The 13577-nt window shown below is 51.6% G+C and overlaps 1 protein-coding gene across 1 annotated transcript in view; it reads right to left on the bottom strand.

Annotated features, from left to right (window-relative positions):
• LOC137356004 (atlastin-3-like) overlaps nt 1–13577 on the bottom strand; it is a 46253-nt gene that overhangs the window by 11637 nt on the left and 21039 nt on the right. The window contains 2 exon segments of the mRNA XM_068021705.1: nt 5654–5792; nt 13307–13399. Of these exon segments, the coding sequence (XP_067877806.1) occupies nt 5654–5792; nt 13307–13399 (232 nt within the window).

Raw genomic sequence — 13577 nt, 5'->3', positions numbered from 1 at the left:
TCAGGAGGGGGGCATTCTCAGTCACTGAGCGGTCAGGCAAAGTCACAGGAGCCAATCGGAAAGCCAACAGACTCAACTGGACAATTCTAACCAGTCGGTCAAACTGCCACGCCAAGACCACCTCTAATACTTATCACTATTTAATGAAGAACATTTTTTTAAATGGTTTTAACACCCTCCCCCAATGACCTTTCTCTGGGATTATTCCCTGCAGCAGCGTCTTCAACTTCTGGGGCCTCTTGGAGTGTCGGGAGGCCCTAGAGCACATGTAGAGGGTCACTGTTGGCAGAACGAGACAGAGAGAGATGCAGAAAACAGAGAGAAAGACAGACAGACAGAAAAGAGAGAGACAGATAGAAAACAGAAAGAGAGAGAGAGAGATGCAGAGAGGGGTTTAACTCGCCAGCGGCATTTGAACACATTAGCGTACACCGTGAGCTGGCTCTGTCCATCCAGCAAATACTGAGGGAGTGCCGCACTGTCGGAGGGTCAGTACTGAGGGAGTGCCGCACTGTCGGAGGGTCAGTACTGAGGGAGTGCCGCACTGTCGGAGGGTCAGTACTGAGGGAGCGCCGCACTGTCGGAGGGTCAGTACTGAGGGAGTGCCGCACTGTCGGAGGGTCAGTACTGAGGGAGCGCCGCACTGTCGGAGGGTCAGTACTGAGGGAGCGCCGCACTGTCGGAGGGTCAGTACTGAGGGAGCGCCGCACTGTCGGATGGTCAGTACTGAGGGAGCGCCGCACTGCTGGAGGGTCAGTACTGAGGGAGCGCCGCACTGTTGGAAGGTCAGTACTGAGGGAGCGCCGCACTGTCGGAGGGTCAGTACTGAGGGAGTGCCGCACTGGCGGAGGGTCAGTACTGAGGGAGTGCCGCACTGTCGGAGGGTCAGTACTGAGGGAGCTCTGCACTGTCGGAGGGTCAGTACTGAGGGAGTGCCGCACTGTCGGAGGGTCAGTACTGAGGGAGCGCCGCACTGTCAGAGGGTCAGTACTGAGGGAGTGCCGCACTGTCAGAGGGTCAATACTGAAGGAGTGCTGCACAGTCGGAGGGTCAGTACTGAGGGAGTGCCGCACTGTCGGAGGATCAGGACTGGGGGAGTGCCGCACTGTCGGAGGGTCAGTACAGGGGGAGTGCCGCACTGTCGGAGGGTCAGTACTGAGGGAGCGCCGCACTGTCGCAGGGTCAGTACTGAGGGAGTGCCGCACTGTCGGAGGGTCAGTACTGGGGGAGTGCCGCACTGTCGGAGGGTCAGTACTGAGGGAACGCCGCACTGTCGGAGGGTCAGTACTGAGGGAGTGCCGCACTGGCGGAGGGTCAGTACTGAGGCAGTGCTGCACTGTCGGAGGGTCAGTACTGAGGGTGCGCCGCACTGTCGGAGGGTCAGTACTGAGGGAGCGCTGCACTGTCGGAGGGTCAGTACTGAGGGAGTGCCGCACTGCTGGAGGGTCAGTACTGAGGGAGCGCCGCACTGTTGGAGGGTCAGTACTGAGTTGAGCCGCACTGTTGGAGGGTCAGTACTGAGGGAGTGCTGCACTGTCGGAGGGTCAGTACTGAGGGAGTGCTGCACTGTCGGAGGGTCAGTACTGAGGGTGCGCCGCACTGTCGGAGGGTCAGTACTGAGGGAGTGCCCCACTGTCGGAGGATCAGTACTGGGGGAGTGCCGCACTGTCGGAGGGTCAGTACAGGGGGAGTGCCGCACTGTCGGAGGGTCAGTACTGAGGGAGCGCCGCACTGTCGGAGGGTCAGTACTGAGGGAATGCCGCACTGTCGGAGGGTCAGTACTGGGGGAGTGCCGCACTGTCGGAGGGTCAGTACTGAGGGAGCGCCGCACTGTCGGAGGGTCAGTACTGAGGGAGTGCCGCACTGTCGGAGGGTCAGTACTGAGGGAGTGCCGCACTGTCGGAGGGTCAGTACTGAGGGAGTGGTGCACTGTCGGAGAGTCAGTACTGAGGGAGTGCTGCACTGTCGGAGGGTCAGTACTGAGGGAGTGCTGCACTGTCAGAGGGTCAGTACTGAGGGAGTGCCGCACTGTCGGAGGGTCAGTACTGAGGAAGTGCCGCACTGTCGGAGGGTCAGTACTGAGGGAGTGCCGCACTGTCGGAGGGTCAGTACTGAGGAAGTGCCGCATTGTCGGAGGGTCAGTACTGAGGGAGTGCTGCACTGTCGGAGGGTCAGTACTGAGTAAGCGCTGCACTGTCAGAGGGTCAGTACTGAGGGAGTGCCGCACTGTCAGAGGGTCAGTACTGAGGGAGTGCTGCACTGTCAGAGGGTCAGTACTGAGGGAGTGCTGCACTGTCGGAGGGTCAGTACTGAGTAAGCGCTGCACTGTCGGAGGGTCAGTACTGAGGCAGTGCTGCACTGTCGGAGGGTCAGCACTGAGTAAGCGCCGCACTGTTGGAGGGTCAGTACTGAGGGAGTGCTGCACTGTCAGAGGGTCAGTACTGAGGGAGCTCTGCACTGTCAGAGGGTCAGTACTGAGGGAGCGCCGCACTGTCGGAGGGTCAGTACTGAGGGAGTGCTGCACTGTCAGAGGGTCAGTACTGAGGAAGTGCCGCACTGTCAGAGGGTCAGTACTGAGGGAGTGCTGCACTGTCGGAGGGTCAGTACTGAGTAAGCGCTGCACTGTCAGAGGGTCAGTACTGAGTGAGTGCCGCACTGTCGGAGGGTCAGTACTGAGGGAGTGCCACACTGTCGGAGGGTCCGTACTGAGTAAGCGCTGCAATGTCAGAGGGTCAGTACTGAGGGAGTGCCACACTGTCGGAGGGTCAGTACTGAGGGAGTGCTGCACTGTCGGAGGGTCAGTACTGAGGGAGTGCCGCACTGTCGGAGGGTCAGTACTGAGGGAGTGCCGCGCTGTCGGAGGGTCAGTACTGAGGGAGTGCTGCACTGTTGGAGGGTCAGTACTGAGGGAGCGCCGCACTGTTGGAAGGTCAGTACTGAAGGAGTGCCGCACTGTCGGAGGGTCAGTACTGAGGGAGTGCCGCACTGTCGGAGGGTCAGTACTGAGTAAGCGCTGCACTGTTGGAAGGTCAGTACTGAGGGCCTGCCGCACTGTCGGAGGGTCAGTACTGAGGGAGTGCCGCACTGTCAGAGGGTCAGTACTGAGGGAGCGCTGCACTGTCAGAGGGTCAATACTGAAGGAGTGCTGCACAGTCGGAGGGTCAGTACTGAGGGAGTGCCGCACTGTCGGAGGATCAGGACTGGGGGAGTGCCGCACTGTCGGAGGGTCAGTACAGGGGGAGTGCCGCACTGTCGGAGGGTCAGTACTGAGGGAGCGCCGCACTGTCGCAGGGTCAGTACTGAGGGAGTGCCGCACAGTCGGAGGGTCAGTACTGGGGGAGTGCCGCACTGTCGGAGGGTCAGTACTGAGGGAACGCCGTACTGTCGGAGGGTCAGTACTGAGGGAGTGCCGCACTGGCAGAGGGTCAGTACTGAGGCAGTGCTGCACTGTCGGAGGGTCAGTACTGAGGGTGCGCCGCACTGTCGGAGGGTCAGTACTGAGGGAGCGCTGCACTGTCGGAGGGTCAGTACTGAGGGAGTGCCGCACTGCTGGAGGGTCAGTACTGAGGGAGCGTCGCACTGTTGGAGGGTCAGTACTGAGGGAGAGCCGCACTGTCGGAGGGTCAGTACTGAGGGAGTGCTGCACTGTCGGAGGGTCAGTACTGAGGGAGTGCTGCACTGTCGGAGGGTCAGTACTGAGGGTGTGCCGCACTGTCGGAGGGTCAGTACTGAGGAAGTGCCCCACTGTCGGAGGATCAGTACTGGGGGAGTGCCGCACTGTCGGAGGGTCAGTACAGGGGGAGTGCCGCACTGTCGGAGGGTCAGTACTGAGGGAGCGCCGCACTGTCGGAGGGTCAGTACTGAGGGAATGCCGCACTGTCGGAGGGTCAGTACTGGGGGAGTGCCGCACTGTCGGAGGGTCAGTACTGAGGGAGCGCCGCACTGTCGGAGGGTCAGTACTGAGGGAGTGCCGCACTGTCGGAGGGTCAGTACTGAGGGAGTGCCGCACTGTCGGAGGGTCAGTACTGAGGGAGTGGTGCACTGTCGGAGAGTCAGTACTGAGGGAGTGCTGCACTGTCGGAGGGTCAGTACTGAGGGAGTGCTGCACTGTCAGAGGGTCAGTACTGAGGGAGTGCCGCACTGTCGGAGGGTCAGTACTGAGGAAGTGCCGCACTGTCGGAGGGTCAGTACTGAGGGAGTGCCGCACTGTCGGAGGGTCAGTACTGAGGAAGTGCCGCACTGTCGGAGGGTCAGTACTGAGGGAGTGCTGCACTGTCGGAGGGTCAGTACTGAGGGAGTGCTGCACTGTCGGAGGGTCAGTACTGAGTAAGCGCTGCACTGTCAGAGGGTCAGTACTGAGGCAGTGCTGCACTGTCGGAGGGTCAGCACTGAGTAAGCGCCGCACTGTTGGAGGGTCAGTACTGAGGGAGTGCTGCACTGTCAGAGGGTCAGTACTGAGGGAGCTCTGCACTGTCAGAGGGTCAGTACTGAGGGAGCGCCGCACTGTCGGAGGGTCAGTACTGAGGGAGTGCTGCACTGTCGGAGGGTCAGTACTGAGGAAGTGCCGCACTGTCAGAGGGTCAGTACTGAGGGAGTGCTGCACTGTCGGAGGGTCAGTACTGAGTAAGCGCTGCACTGTCAGAGGGTCAGTACTGAGTGAGTGCCGCACTGTCGGAGGGTCAGTACTGAGGGAGTGCCGCACTGTCGGAGGGTCCGTACTGAGTAAGCGCTGCAATGTCAGAGGGTCAGTACTGAGGGAGTGCCACACTGTCGGAGGGTCAGTACTGAGGGAGTGCTGCACTGTCGGAGGGTCAGTATTGAGGGAGTGCCGCACTGTTGGAGGGTCAGTACTGAGGGTGTGCCGCGCTGTCGGAGGGTCAGTACTGAGGGAGTGCTGCACTGTTGGAGGGTCAGTACTGAGGGAGCGCCGCACTGTTGGAAGGTCAGTACTGAAGGAGTGCCGCACTGTCGGAGGGTCAGTACTGAGGGAGTGCCGCACTGTCGGAGGGTCAGTACTGAGTAAGCGCTGCACTGTTGGAAGGTCAGTACTGAGAGCCTGCCGCACTGTCGGAGGGTCAGTACTGAGGGAGTGCCGCACTGTCAGAGGGTCAGTACTGAGGGAGCGCTGCACTGTCAGAGGGTCAGTACTGAGGGAGTGCCGCACTGTCAGAGGGTCAGTACTGAGTAAGCGCCGCACTGTCGGAGGGTCAGTACTGAGGGAGTGCCGCACTGTCGGAGGGTCAGTACTGAGTAAGCGCTGCACTGTCAGAAGGTCAGTACTGAGGGAGTGCCGCACTGTCGGAGGGTCAGTACTGAGGGCCTGCCGCACTGTCGGAGATGCCATCTTCGGAATGAGATGTTAAACTGAGGCCCTGTCTGCCCTCTAAGGTGGATGCATAGGATTTGAGGGTCAGTACTAAGAAAAGAGCAAGGGAGTTGAGTTAACCTGGTTATTGTTGTTTGTGGGATCTTGCTGTGTACAAATTGGCTGTTGTATTTCTTACATTACAACAATGACAGCAATTCTAAACAATACTTTACTGACCACTGGGACATGCTTCGGTGCTGTAAAAATGGGGAGGGGGGATTCTTTCTTCATGCAAGCGACCCAGGCCTGTATGAGTGTTGGACATTCCCCTTTGCAGGCACGTACCTTTCAGCTTGCCATCGAAGGTGGGGTTGGTGGACACCTTGAGCCCCGGATGGGGCATGAGGAAGCAGAAGATGCCATTGAAACAGGCGTGGATGTGACGCCTGACCAGCTGCAGTTCCTCGTGCTGGTGAGCTTTAACCTGGGGCAAATAAAGGCATCAGAGAGGTCAGTAGTGAGTGAGAACCGACACCAGTAAACTCACTATTCAACCCCCCCGACACTAATAAAATCACCATTCACACCCCCTGACACCAGTAAACTCACTATTCATCCCCCCTGACACCAGTAAACTCACTATTCATCCCCCTGACACTAATAAAATCACCATTCACACCCCCTGACACCAGTAAACTCACTATTCATCCCCCCTGACACCAGTAAACTCACTATTCATCCCCCTGACACTAATAAAATCACCATTCACACCCCCTGACACCAGTAAACTCACTATTCATCCACACTGACACCAGTAAACTCACTATTCATCCCCCTGACACTAATAAAATCACCATTCACACCCCCTGACACCAGTAAACTCACTATTCATCCCCCCTGACACTAATAAAATCACCATTCACACCCCCTGACACCAGTAAACTCACTATTCATCCCCCTGACACTAATAAAATCACCATTCACACCCCCTGACACCAGTAAACTCACTATTCATCCCCCCTGACACTAATAAAATCACCATTCACACCCCCTGACACCAGTAAACTCACTATTCATCCCCCCTGACACCAGTAAACTCACTATTCATCCCCCTGACACTAATCAAATCACCATTCATCCCCCCCGACACTAATAAACTCACTATTCATCCCCCCCGACACTAATAAAATCACCATTCACACCCCCTGACACTAATAAAATCTCCATTCACACCCCCTGACACCAATAAAATCACCATTCACACCCCCTGACACTAATAAAATCTCCATTCACACCCTCTGACACCAATAAAATCACCATTCACACCCCCTGACACTAATAAAATCACCATTCACACCCCCTGACACTAATAAAATCTCCATTCACACCCCATGACACTAATAAAATCACCATTCACACCCCTGACACTAATAAAATCACCATTCACACCCCCTGACACTAATAAAATCACCATTCACACCCCCGACACTAATAAAATCACCATTCATACCCCATGACACTAATAAAATCACCATTCACACCCCTGACACTAATAAAATCACCATTCACACCCCCTGACACTAATAAAATCACCATTCACACCCCTGACACTAATAAAATCACCATTCACACCCCTGACACTAATATAATCACCATTCACACCCCCTGACACTAATAAAATCACCATTCACACCCCCTGACACTAATAAAATCACCATTCACACCCCCGACACTAATAAAATCACCATTCACACCCCTGACACTTACAAAATCACCATTCACTCCCCTGACACTAACAAAATCACCATTCACATCCCTGACACTAATAAAATCACCATTCACACCCCCTGACACTAATAAAATCACCATTCACACCCCTGACACTAATAAAATCACCATTCACACCCCTGACACTTACAAAATCACCATTCACACCCCTGACACTAACAAAATCACCATTCACATCCCTGACACTAATAAAATCACCATTCACACCCCTGACACTAATAAAATCACCATTCACACCCCTGACACTAATAAAATCACCATTCATCCCCCGACACTAATAAAATCACCATTCACACCCCTGACAATAACAAAATCACCATTCACACCCCCTGACACTAACAAAATCACCATTCACACCCCTGACACGAATAAAATCACCACTCACACCCCTGACAATAACAAAATAACCATTCACACCCCTGACACTAATAAAATCACCATTCACACCCCTGACAATAACAAAATCACCATTCACACCCCTGACAATAACAAAATCACAATTCACATCCCTGACACTTAGAAAATCACCATTCACACCCCTGAGACTAACAAAATCACAATTCACATCCCTGACACTTAGAAAATCACCATTCACACCCCTGACACTAACAAAATCACCATTCACACCCCTGACAATAACAAAATCACAATTCACATCCCTGACACTTAGAAAATCACCATTCACACCCCTGACACTAATAAAATCACCATTCACATCCCTGACACTAACAAAATCACCATTCACACCCCTGACACTAATAAAATCACCATTCACACCCCTGACACTAATAAAATCACCATTCATCCCCCGACACTAATAAAATCACCATTCACACCCTCTGACACCAATAAAATCACCATTCACACCCCCTGACACTAACAAAATCACCATTCATTCCCCCTGACACTAATAAAATCACCATTCACACCTCTGACACTAATAAAATCACCATTCACACCCCTGACACTAACAAATTCACCATTCATTCCCCCTGTCACTAACAAAATCACCATTCATCCCCCGACACTAATAAAATCACCATTCACACCCCTGACACTAACAAAATCACCATTCACACCCCTGACACTAACAAATTCACCATTCATTCCCCCTGTCACTAACAAAATCACCATTTATCCCCCCGACACTAATAAAATCACCACTCTGTATCTAACCCCGTGCTGTACCTGTCCTGGGAGTGTTTGATGGGGACAGTGCAGAGGGAGCTTTACTCTGTATCTAACCCCGTACTGTACCTGTCCTGGGAGTGTTTGATGGGGACAGTGTAGAGGGAGCTTTACTCTGTATCTAACCCGTTTTTAAAAATCCCGTGCTATACCTGCCCTGGGAGTGTTTGATGGTGCAGATCATGGCTGATCTTTATCAGAGCGGCGGAGTTTAAATGAGAGGGCGAGTGAAGGATAGTCTGTGGGTTCTGAACTGACTGACAGCGCTCTAAAGAAAATCAAGTGGGACATCAATGGGAAGACGGTGAGTGATTGATTGGAGAGTATTTTCCCCCTCTTTTTTTTAAACTTTTTTTTCCATCGTAATTCGGGTGTTCATTATTAGCAGCAGGGTTTATTGTAGTACCAAGATTTATTATCTAATAGAAAGATGAATGGCAGGGCTGCTCCGACCTCTGGAGTGCACATCCTGTGCTATGTGGGAACTCCAGGACACTTCTCGTGTCCAGGATAACCATATGTGCAGCAAGTGTTGTTAGTTGCAGCAGCCTGAACTCCGGGTTTCAGAACTTGAGCAGCAGCTGGTGTCTCTGTGGTGCATCCGTGAGGTTGAGATCTTTGTGGAAAGCACGTTTATAGATGTGGTCACCCCACAGCTTAAGAGTATGTATGGAGAGAGGGAATGGGTGACCGCCAGGCAGCCAAGAAGAAACAGGCAGGTAGTGCAGGAGATCCCCGAGTGTGTCTCACTCTCCAACAGGTTCTGAATACTGAGGAAAGTGATGGTTCATCTGGGGAGTGCAGCCAGAGCCAAGGCCATGGCACCACTGGGGGCTCAGCTGCACAGGGGGGCACAAGGAAGACTGGAAGAGTGATAGTGATAGGAGATCCGAAACACTGCAGACGTGAATCCAGGATGGAGTTTCGCCTCCCTGGTGCCAGGGTCAAGGATGTCACTGAACGGCTGCAGAGCAGCCAGAGGGGGGAGGGTGAACAGCCAGCAGTCGTGGTCCACATTGGTACCAACGACATAGGTAGGAAGAGGGATGTAGTCCTGCAGGCAGAGTTTAAGGAGATAGGTAAGAAATTAGCAAGCATGACCTCAAAAGTAGTAATCTCCGGATTACTCTCAGTGTCACGCGCAAGTGAGTATAGAAATAAGATAGAACAAGAACAAAGAACAGTACAGCACAGGAACAGGTCATTCGGCCCCCCAAGCCTGCGCCGATCTTGATGCCTGTCGAAACTAACACCTTCTGCACTTCCGGGGCCCATATCCCTCTATTCCCTTCCTATTCATATATTTGTCAAGATGTCTCTTAAACGTCGCTATCGTATCTGCTTCCACCACCTCCCCTGGCAGCAAATTCCAGGTACTCACCACCCTCTGTGTAAAAAACTTGCCTCGCACATCCCCTCTAAACTTTGCCCCTCGCACCTTAAACCTATGTCCCCAAGTAACTGACTCTTCCACCCTGGGAAAAAGCTTCTGACTATCCACTCTGTCCATGCCGCTCATAACTTTGTAAACCTCTATCATGTCGCCCCTCCTCCTCCGTCGTTCCAGTGAAAACAATCCAAGTTTATCCAACCTCTCCTCATAGCTAATGCCCTCCAGACCAGGCAACATCCTGGTAAACCTCCTCTGTACCCTCTCCAGAGCCTCCACGTCCTTCTGGTAGTGTGGCGACCAGAATTGCACACAGTATTCTAAGTGTGGCCTAACTAAGGTTCTGTACAGCTGCAGCATGACTTGCCAATTTTTATACTCTATGCCCCAACCGATGAAGGCAAGCATGCCGTATGCCTTCTTGACTACCTTATCCACCTGCGTTGCCACTTTCAGTGACCTGTGGACCTGTACGCCCAGATCTCTCTGCCTGTCAATACTCCTAAGGGTTCTGCCACTTACTGTATACCTCCCACCTGCATTAGACCTTCCAAAATGCATGACCTCACATTTGTCCGGATTAAACTCCATCTGCCATTTCTCCGCCCAAGTCTCCAACCGATCTATATCCTGCTGTATCCTCTGACAATCCTCATCATTATCCACAACTCCACCAACCTTTGTGTCGTCCGCAAACTTACTAATCAGACCATCTACATTTTCCTCCAAATCATTTATATATACTACAAACAGCAAAGGTCCCAGCACTGATCCCTGTGGAACACCACTAGTCACATCCTTCCATTCAGAAAAACACCCATCCACTGATACCCTCTGTCTTCTATGACTGAGCCAGTTCTGTATCCATCTTGCCAGCTCACCTCTGATCCCGTGTGACTTCACCTTTTGCACCAGTCTGCCATGCGGGACCTTGTCAAAGGCTTTACTAAAGCCCATAGAGACAACATCCACCGCCCTTCCCTCATCAATCATCTTCATCACTTCCTCAAAAAACTCAATCAAGTTAGTGAGACACGACCTCCCCTTCACAAAACCATGCTGTCTCTCGCTAATAAGTTCGTTTGTTTCCAAATGGGAGTAAATCCTGTCCCGAAGAATCCTCTCTAATAGTTTCCCTACAACTGACATAAGGCTCACCGGCCTATAATTTCCTGGATTATCCTTGCCACCCTTATTAAACAAAGGAACAACATTGGCTATTCTCCAGTCCTCTGGGACCTCACCTGTAGCCAATGAGGATGCAAAGATTTCTGTCAAGGCCCCAGCAATTTCTTCCCTTGCCTCCCTCAGTATTCTGGGGTAGATCCCATCAGGCCCTGGGGACCTATCTACCTTAATGCTTTGCAAGACACCCAACACCTCCTCCTTTTTGATAATGAGATGACTGAGACTATCTACACTCCCTTCCCTAGGCTCATCATCCACCAAGTCCTTCTCTTTGGTGAATACTGATGCAAAGTACTCATTTAATACCTCGCCCATTTCCTCTGGCTCCACGCATAGATTCCCATCTCTGTCCTTGAGTGGGCCAACCCTTTCTCTGGTTACCCTCTTGCTCTTTATATATGTATAAAAAGCCTTGGGATTTTCCTTAATCCTGTTTGCCAATGACTTTTCATGACCCCTTTTAGCCCTCCTAACTCCTTGCTTAAGTTCCTTCCTACTGTCTTTATATTCCTCAAGTGCTTCATCTGTTCCTAGCCTTCCAGCCCTTACAAATGCTTCCTTTTTCTTTTTGACTGGGCTCACAATATCCCACGTTATCCAAGCTTCCCGAAACAGATGAATGTGTGGCTGGAGAGATGGTGTAGGAGGCATGGCTTTAGATTCCTGGGACACTGGGACCAGTTCTGGAGAAGGGGGACCTGTACAGGCCAGACGGGTTGCACCTGAACCAAGCTGGGACAAATTTCCTTGTGGGGCGATTTGCTAGTGCTATTGGGGAGGGTTTAAATTAACTTGGCAGGGGTGTGAGAACCAGGAGATAACACAAGAGAGGAACACCCAAGGTGCGCAGAGAATTGGGAGAGACGGATTACACTAAAGTAGGAAATAGTAAATTATTAGGTGGGGTCAGAGTAAGAGGGAAAGTCTAAATTCAGGTGTTTGTGTGTGAATGCGCAGAGTGTGGTAAATTAGGTTGGTGAGCTCCAGGCACAAATTGCCATGTGGAAAATGATGTGACGATAGCAGAGACCTGGCTCAAAGAATGGCAGGACTGGGTGCTAAATATTCCTGGATACAAGGTGTTCAGGAAAGATAGGAAAGGAAGGAAATGGGGAGGGGGTGGCAGTTTTGATTAAGGAGAGCATTACAGTACTGGAGAGAGAGGATATCCCTGAGGGGTCATGGACGGAATCTATTTGACTCGGGCTGAGGAATAAAAAAGGTGCAATTCCATTGCTCGGTCTAGTCTATAGGCCACCAACTAGTGGGAAAAATGTAAGGGGTCAAATTTGCAAGGAAATTACAGGGAGGTGCAAGAATTATAGAGTGGTTAGAATGGGGGCTTTAATTATCTGAATATAGACTGGGATAGTCAGAGTGTAAAGGGCAGAGAGGGGCAAGAGTTCTTAGAGAGTGTGGTCGGGAGAATTTTCTACAGCTGTATGTTTCCAGTCCAATCAGAAAGGAGGCACTGCTAGACCTGGTTCTTGGGAATGAGGTGAGCCAACAGGGATCATTGTATCATAAGGTTTAGGCTGGCTATGGAAAAGGACAAAATACAGAGTAAGAATAATGAACTGGGGGAAAGCCAACTTCAATGGGGTAAGAACGAATCTGACCCAGATAAATCGGAATCAAAGGTTGGCAGGCAAAACGGTAACTGAACAATGAATGGGCTGCCTTTAAGGAAGAGTTAGTTCGGGCACAGTCGAAGTATATTCCCAAAATGGAGAAAGGGAGGGCAAACAAATCCAGAGCACCCTGGATGACGAAAGAGATCGAGATTCAGATGAAGAAGAAAATGTCTGCTTATGACAAATGTCAAGTGGATTACACAACAGAGAACCAGGCGGAACATAGACGGTCCAGAGGAGAAGTGAAAAAGCAAATAAGAGAAGCAAAGAGAGAGTATGAAAAGAGACTGGCAGCTAACATAAAAGGGGAATACAAGAGTCTTCTATGGGTATATTAATAGTAAAAGGATGGTAAAAGGAGGAGTGGGACAGATTAAGGACTAGAAAGGGGATTTACACATGGAGGCAGGGGGCATAGCTGAGGTATTAAATGAATACTTTGCATGTCTTTCCCAAGGAAGAAGATGCTGTGCAGATCATGGTGAAAGAGGAGCTAATTCAGGCACTTCAACAACAGACAACAAAAATCTATCCATCTCAGCTTTGACATTTTCAGTTGACCCCCAACCTCAGCAGCTTTTTGAGGGGAGAGAGTTCCAGATTTCCACTCCTCTTTGTGTGAAGAAGTGCTTCCGGCCATCACCCCTGAACGTTCTGGATTTAATTTTAAGGTTCTGCCCCCTTGTTCTGGACTCCCCCCCACCAGAGGAAATAATTTCTATCGACCCAATGGGCATGGGGGTTGATAGATATCTGCACTTGATAATCAGGCAGACTGCAATCTGAGGGATGAATGAATCTGATCCTTACCTGTAATCGCCTCTCCAGAAATTCCTTGCCTCCATCCAATCCATACGGATACTCATAGGGAAAGCTCCAATCCCGGACCAGGAAGAGCAGTGTCTACAGGACAGAGTGAGCAGCATATGAAAATGAATTTGGATGTTAGCCCGGCCTCACTGGGTAGCCCTCCCTCTCTCTCTCTCTTTCTCTCTCCTGCCTCTGAGTCAGATGGTTGTGATCCCCAGTCCTGCTCAAGACTTGATCACAAAACTCAGGCAGATATTCCCAGTGTCAGTAC

This window comes from Heterodontus francisci, chromosome 44 (genome assembly GCF_036365525.1).
Source record: "Heterodontus francisci isolate sHetFra1 chromosome 44, sHetFra1.hap1, whole genome shotgun sequence".
Lineage (NCBI taxonomy): Eukaryota > Metazoa > Chordata > Chondrichthyes > Heterodontiformes > Heterodontidae > Heterodontus > Heterodontus francisci.
The sequence above is the reverse complement of the archived record's forward strand: the minus strand, read 5'-3'. Positions and strand labels throughout refer to the sequence as shown.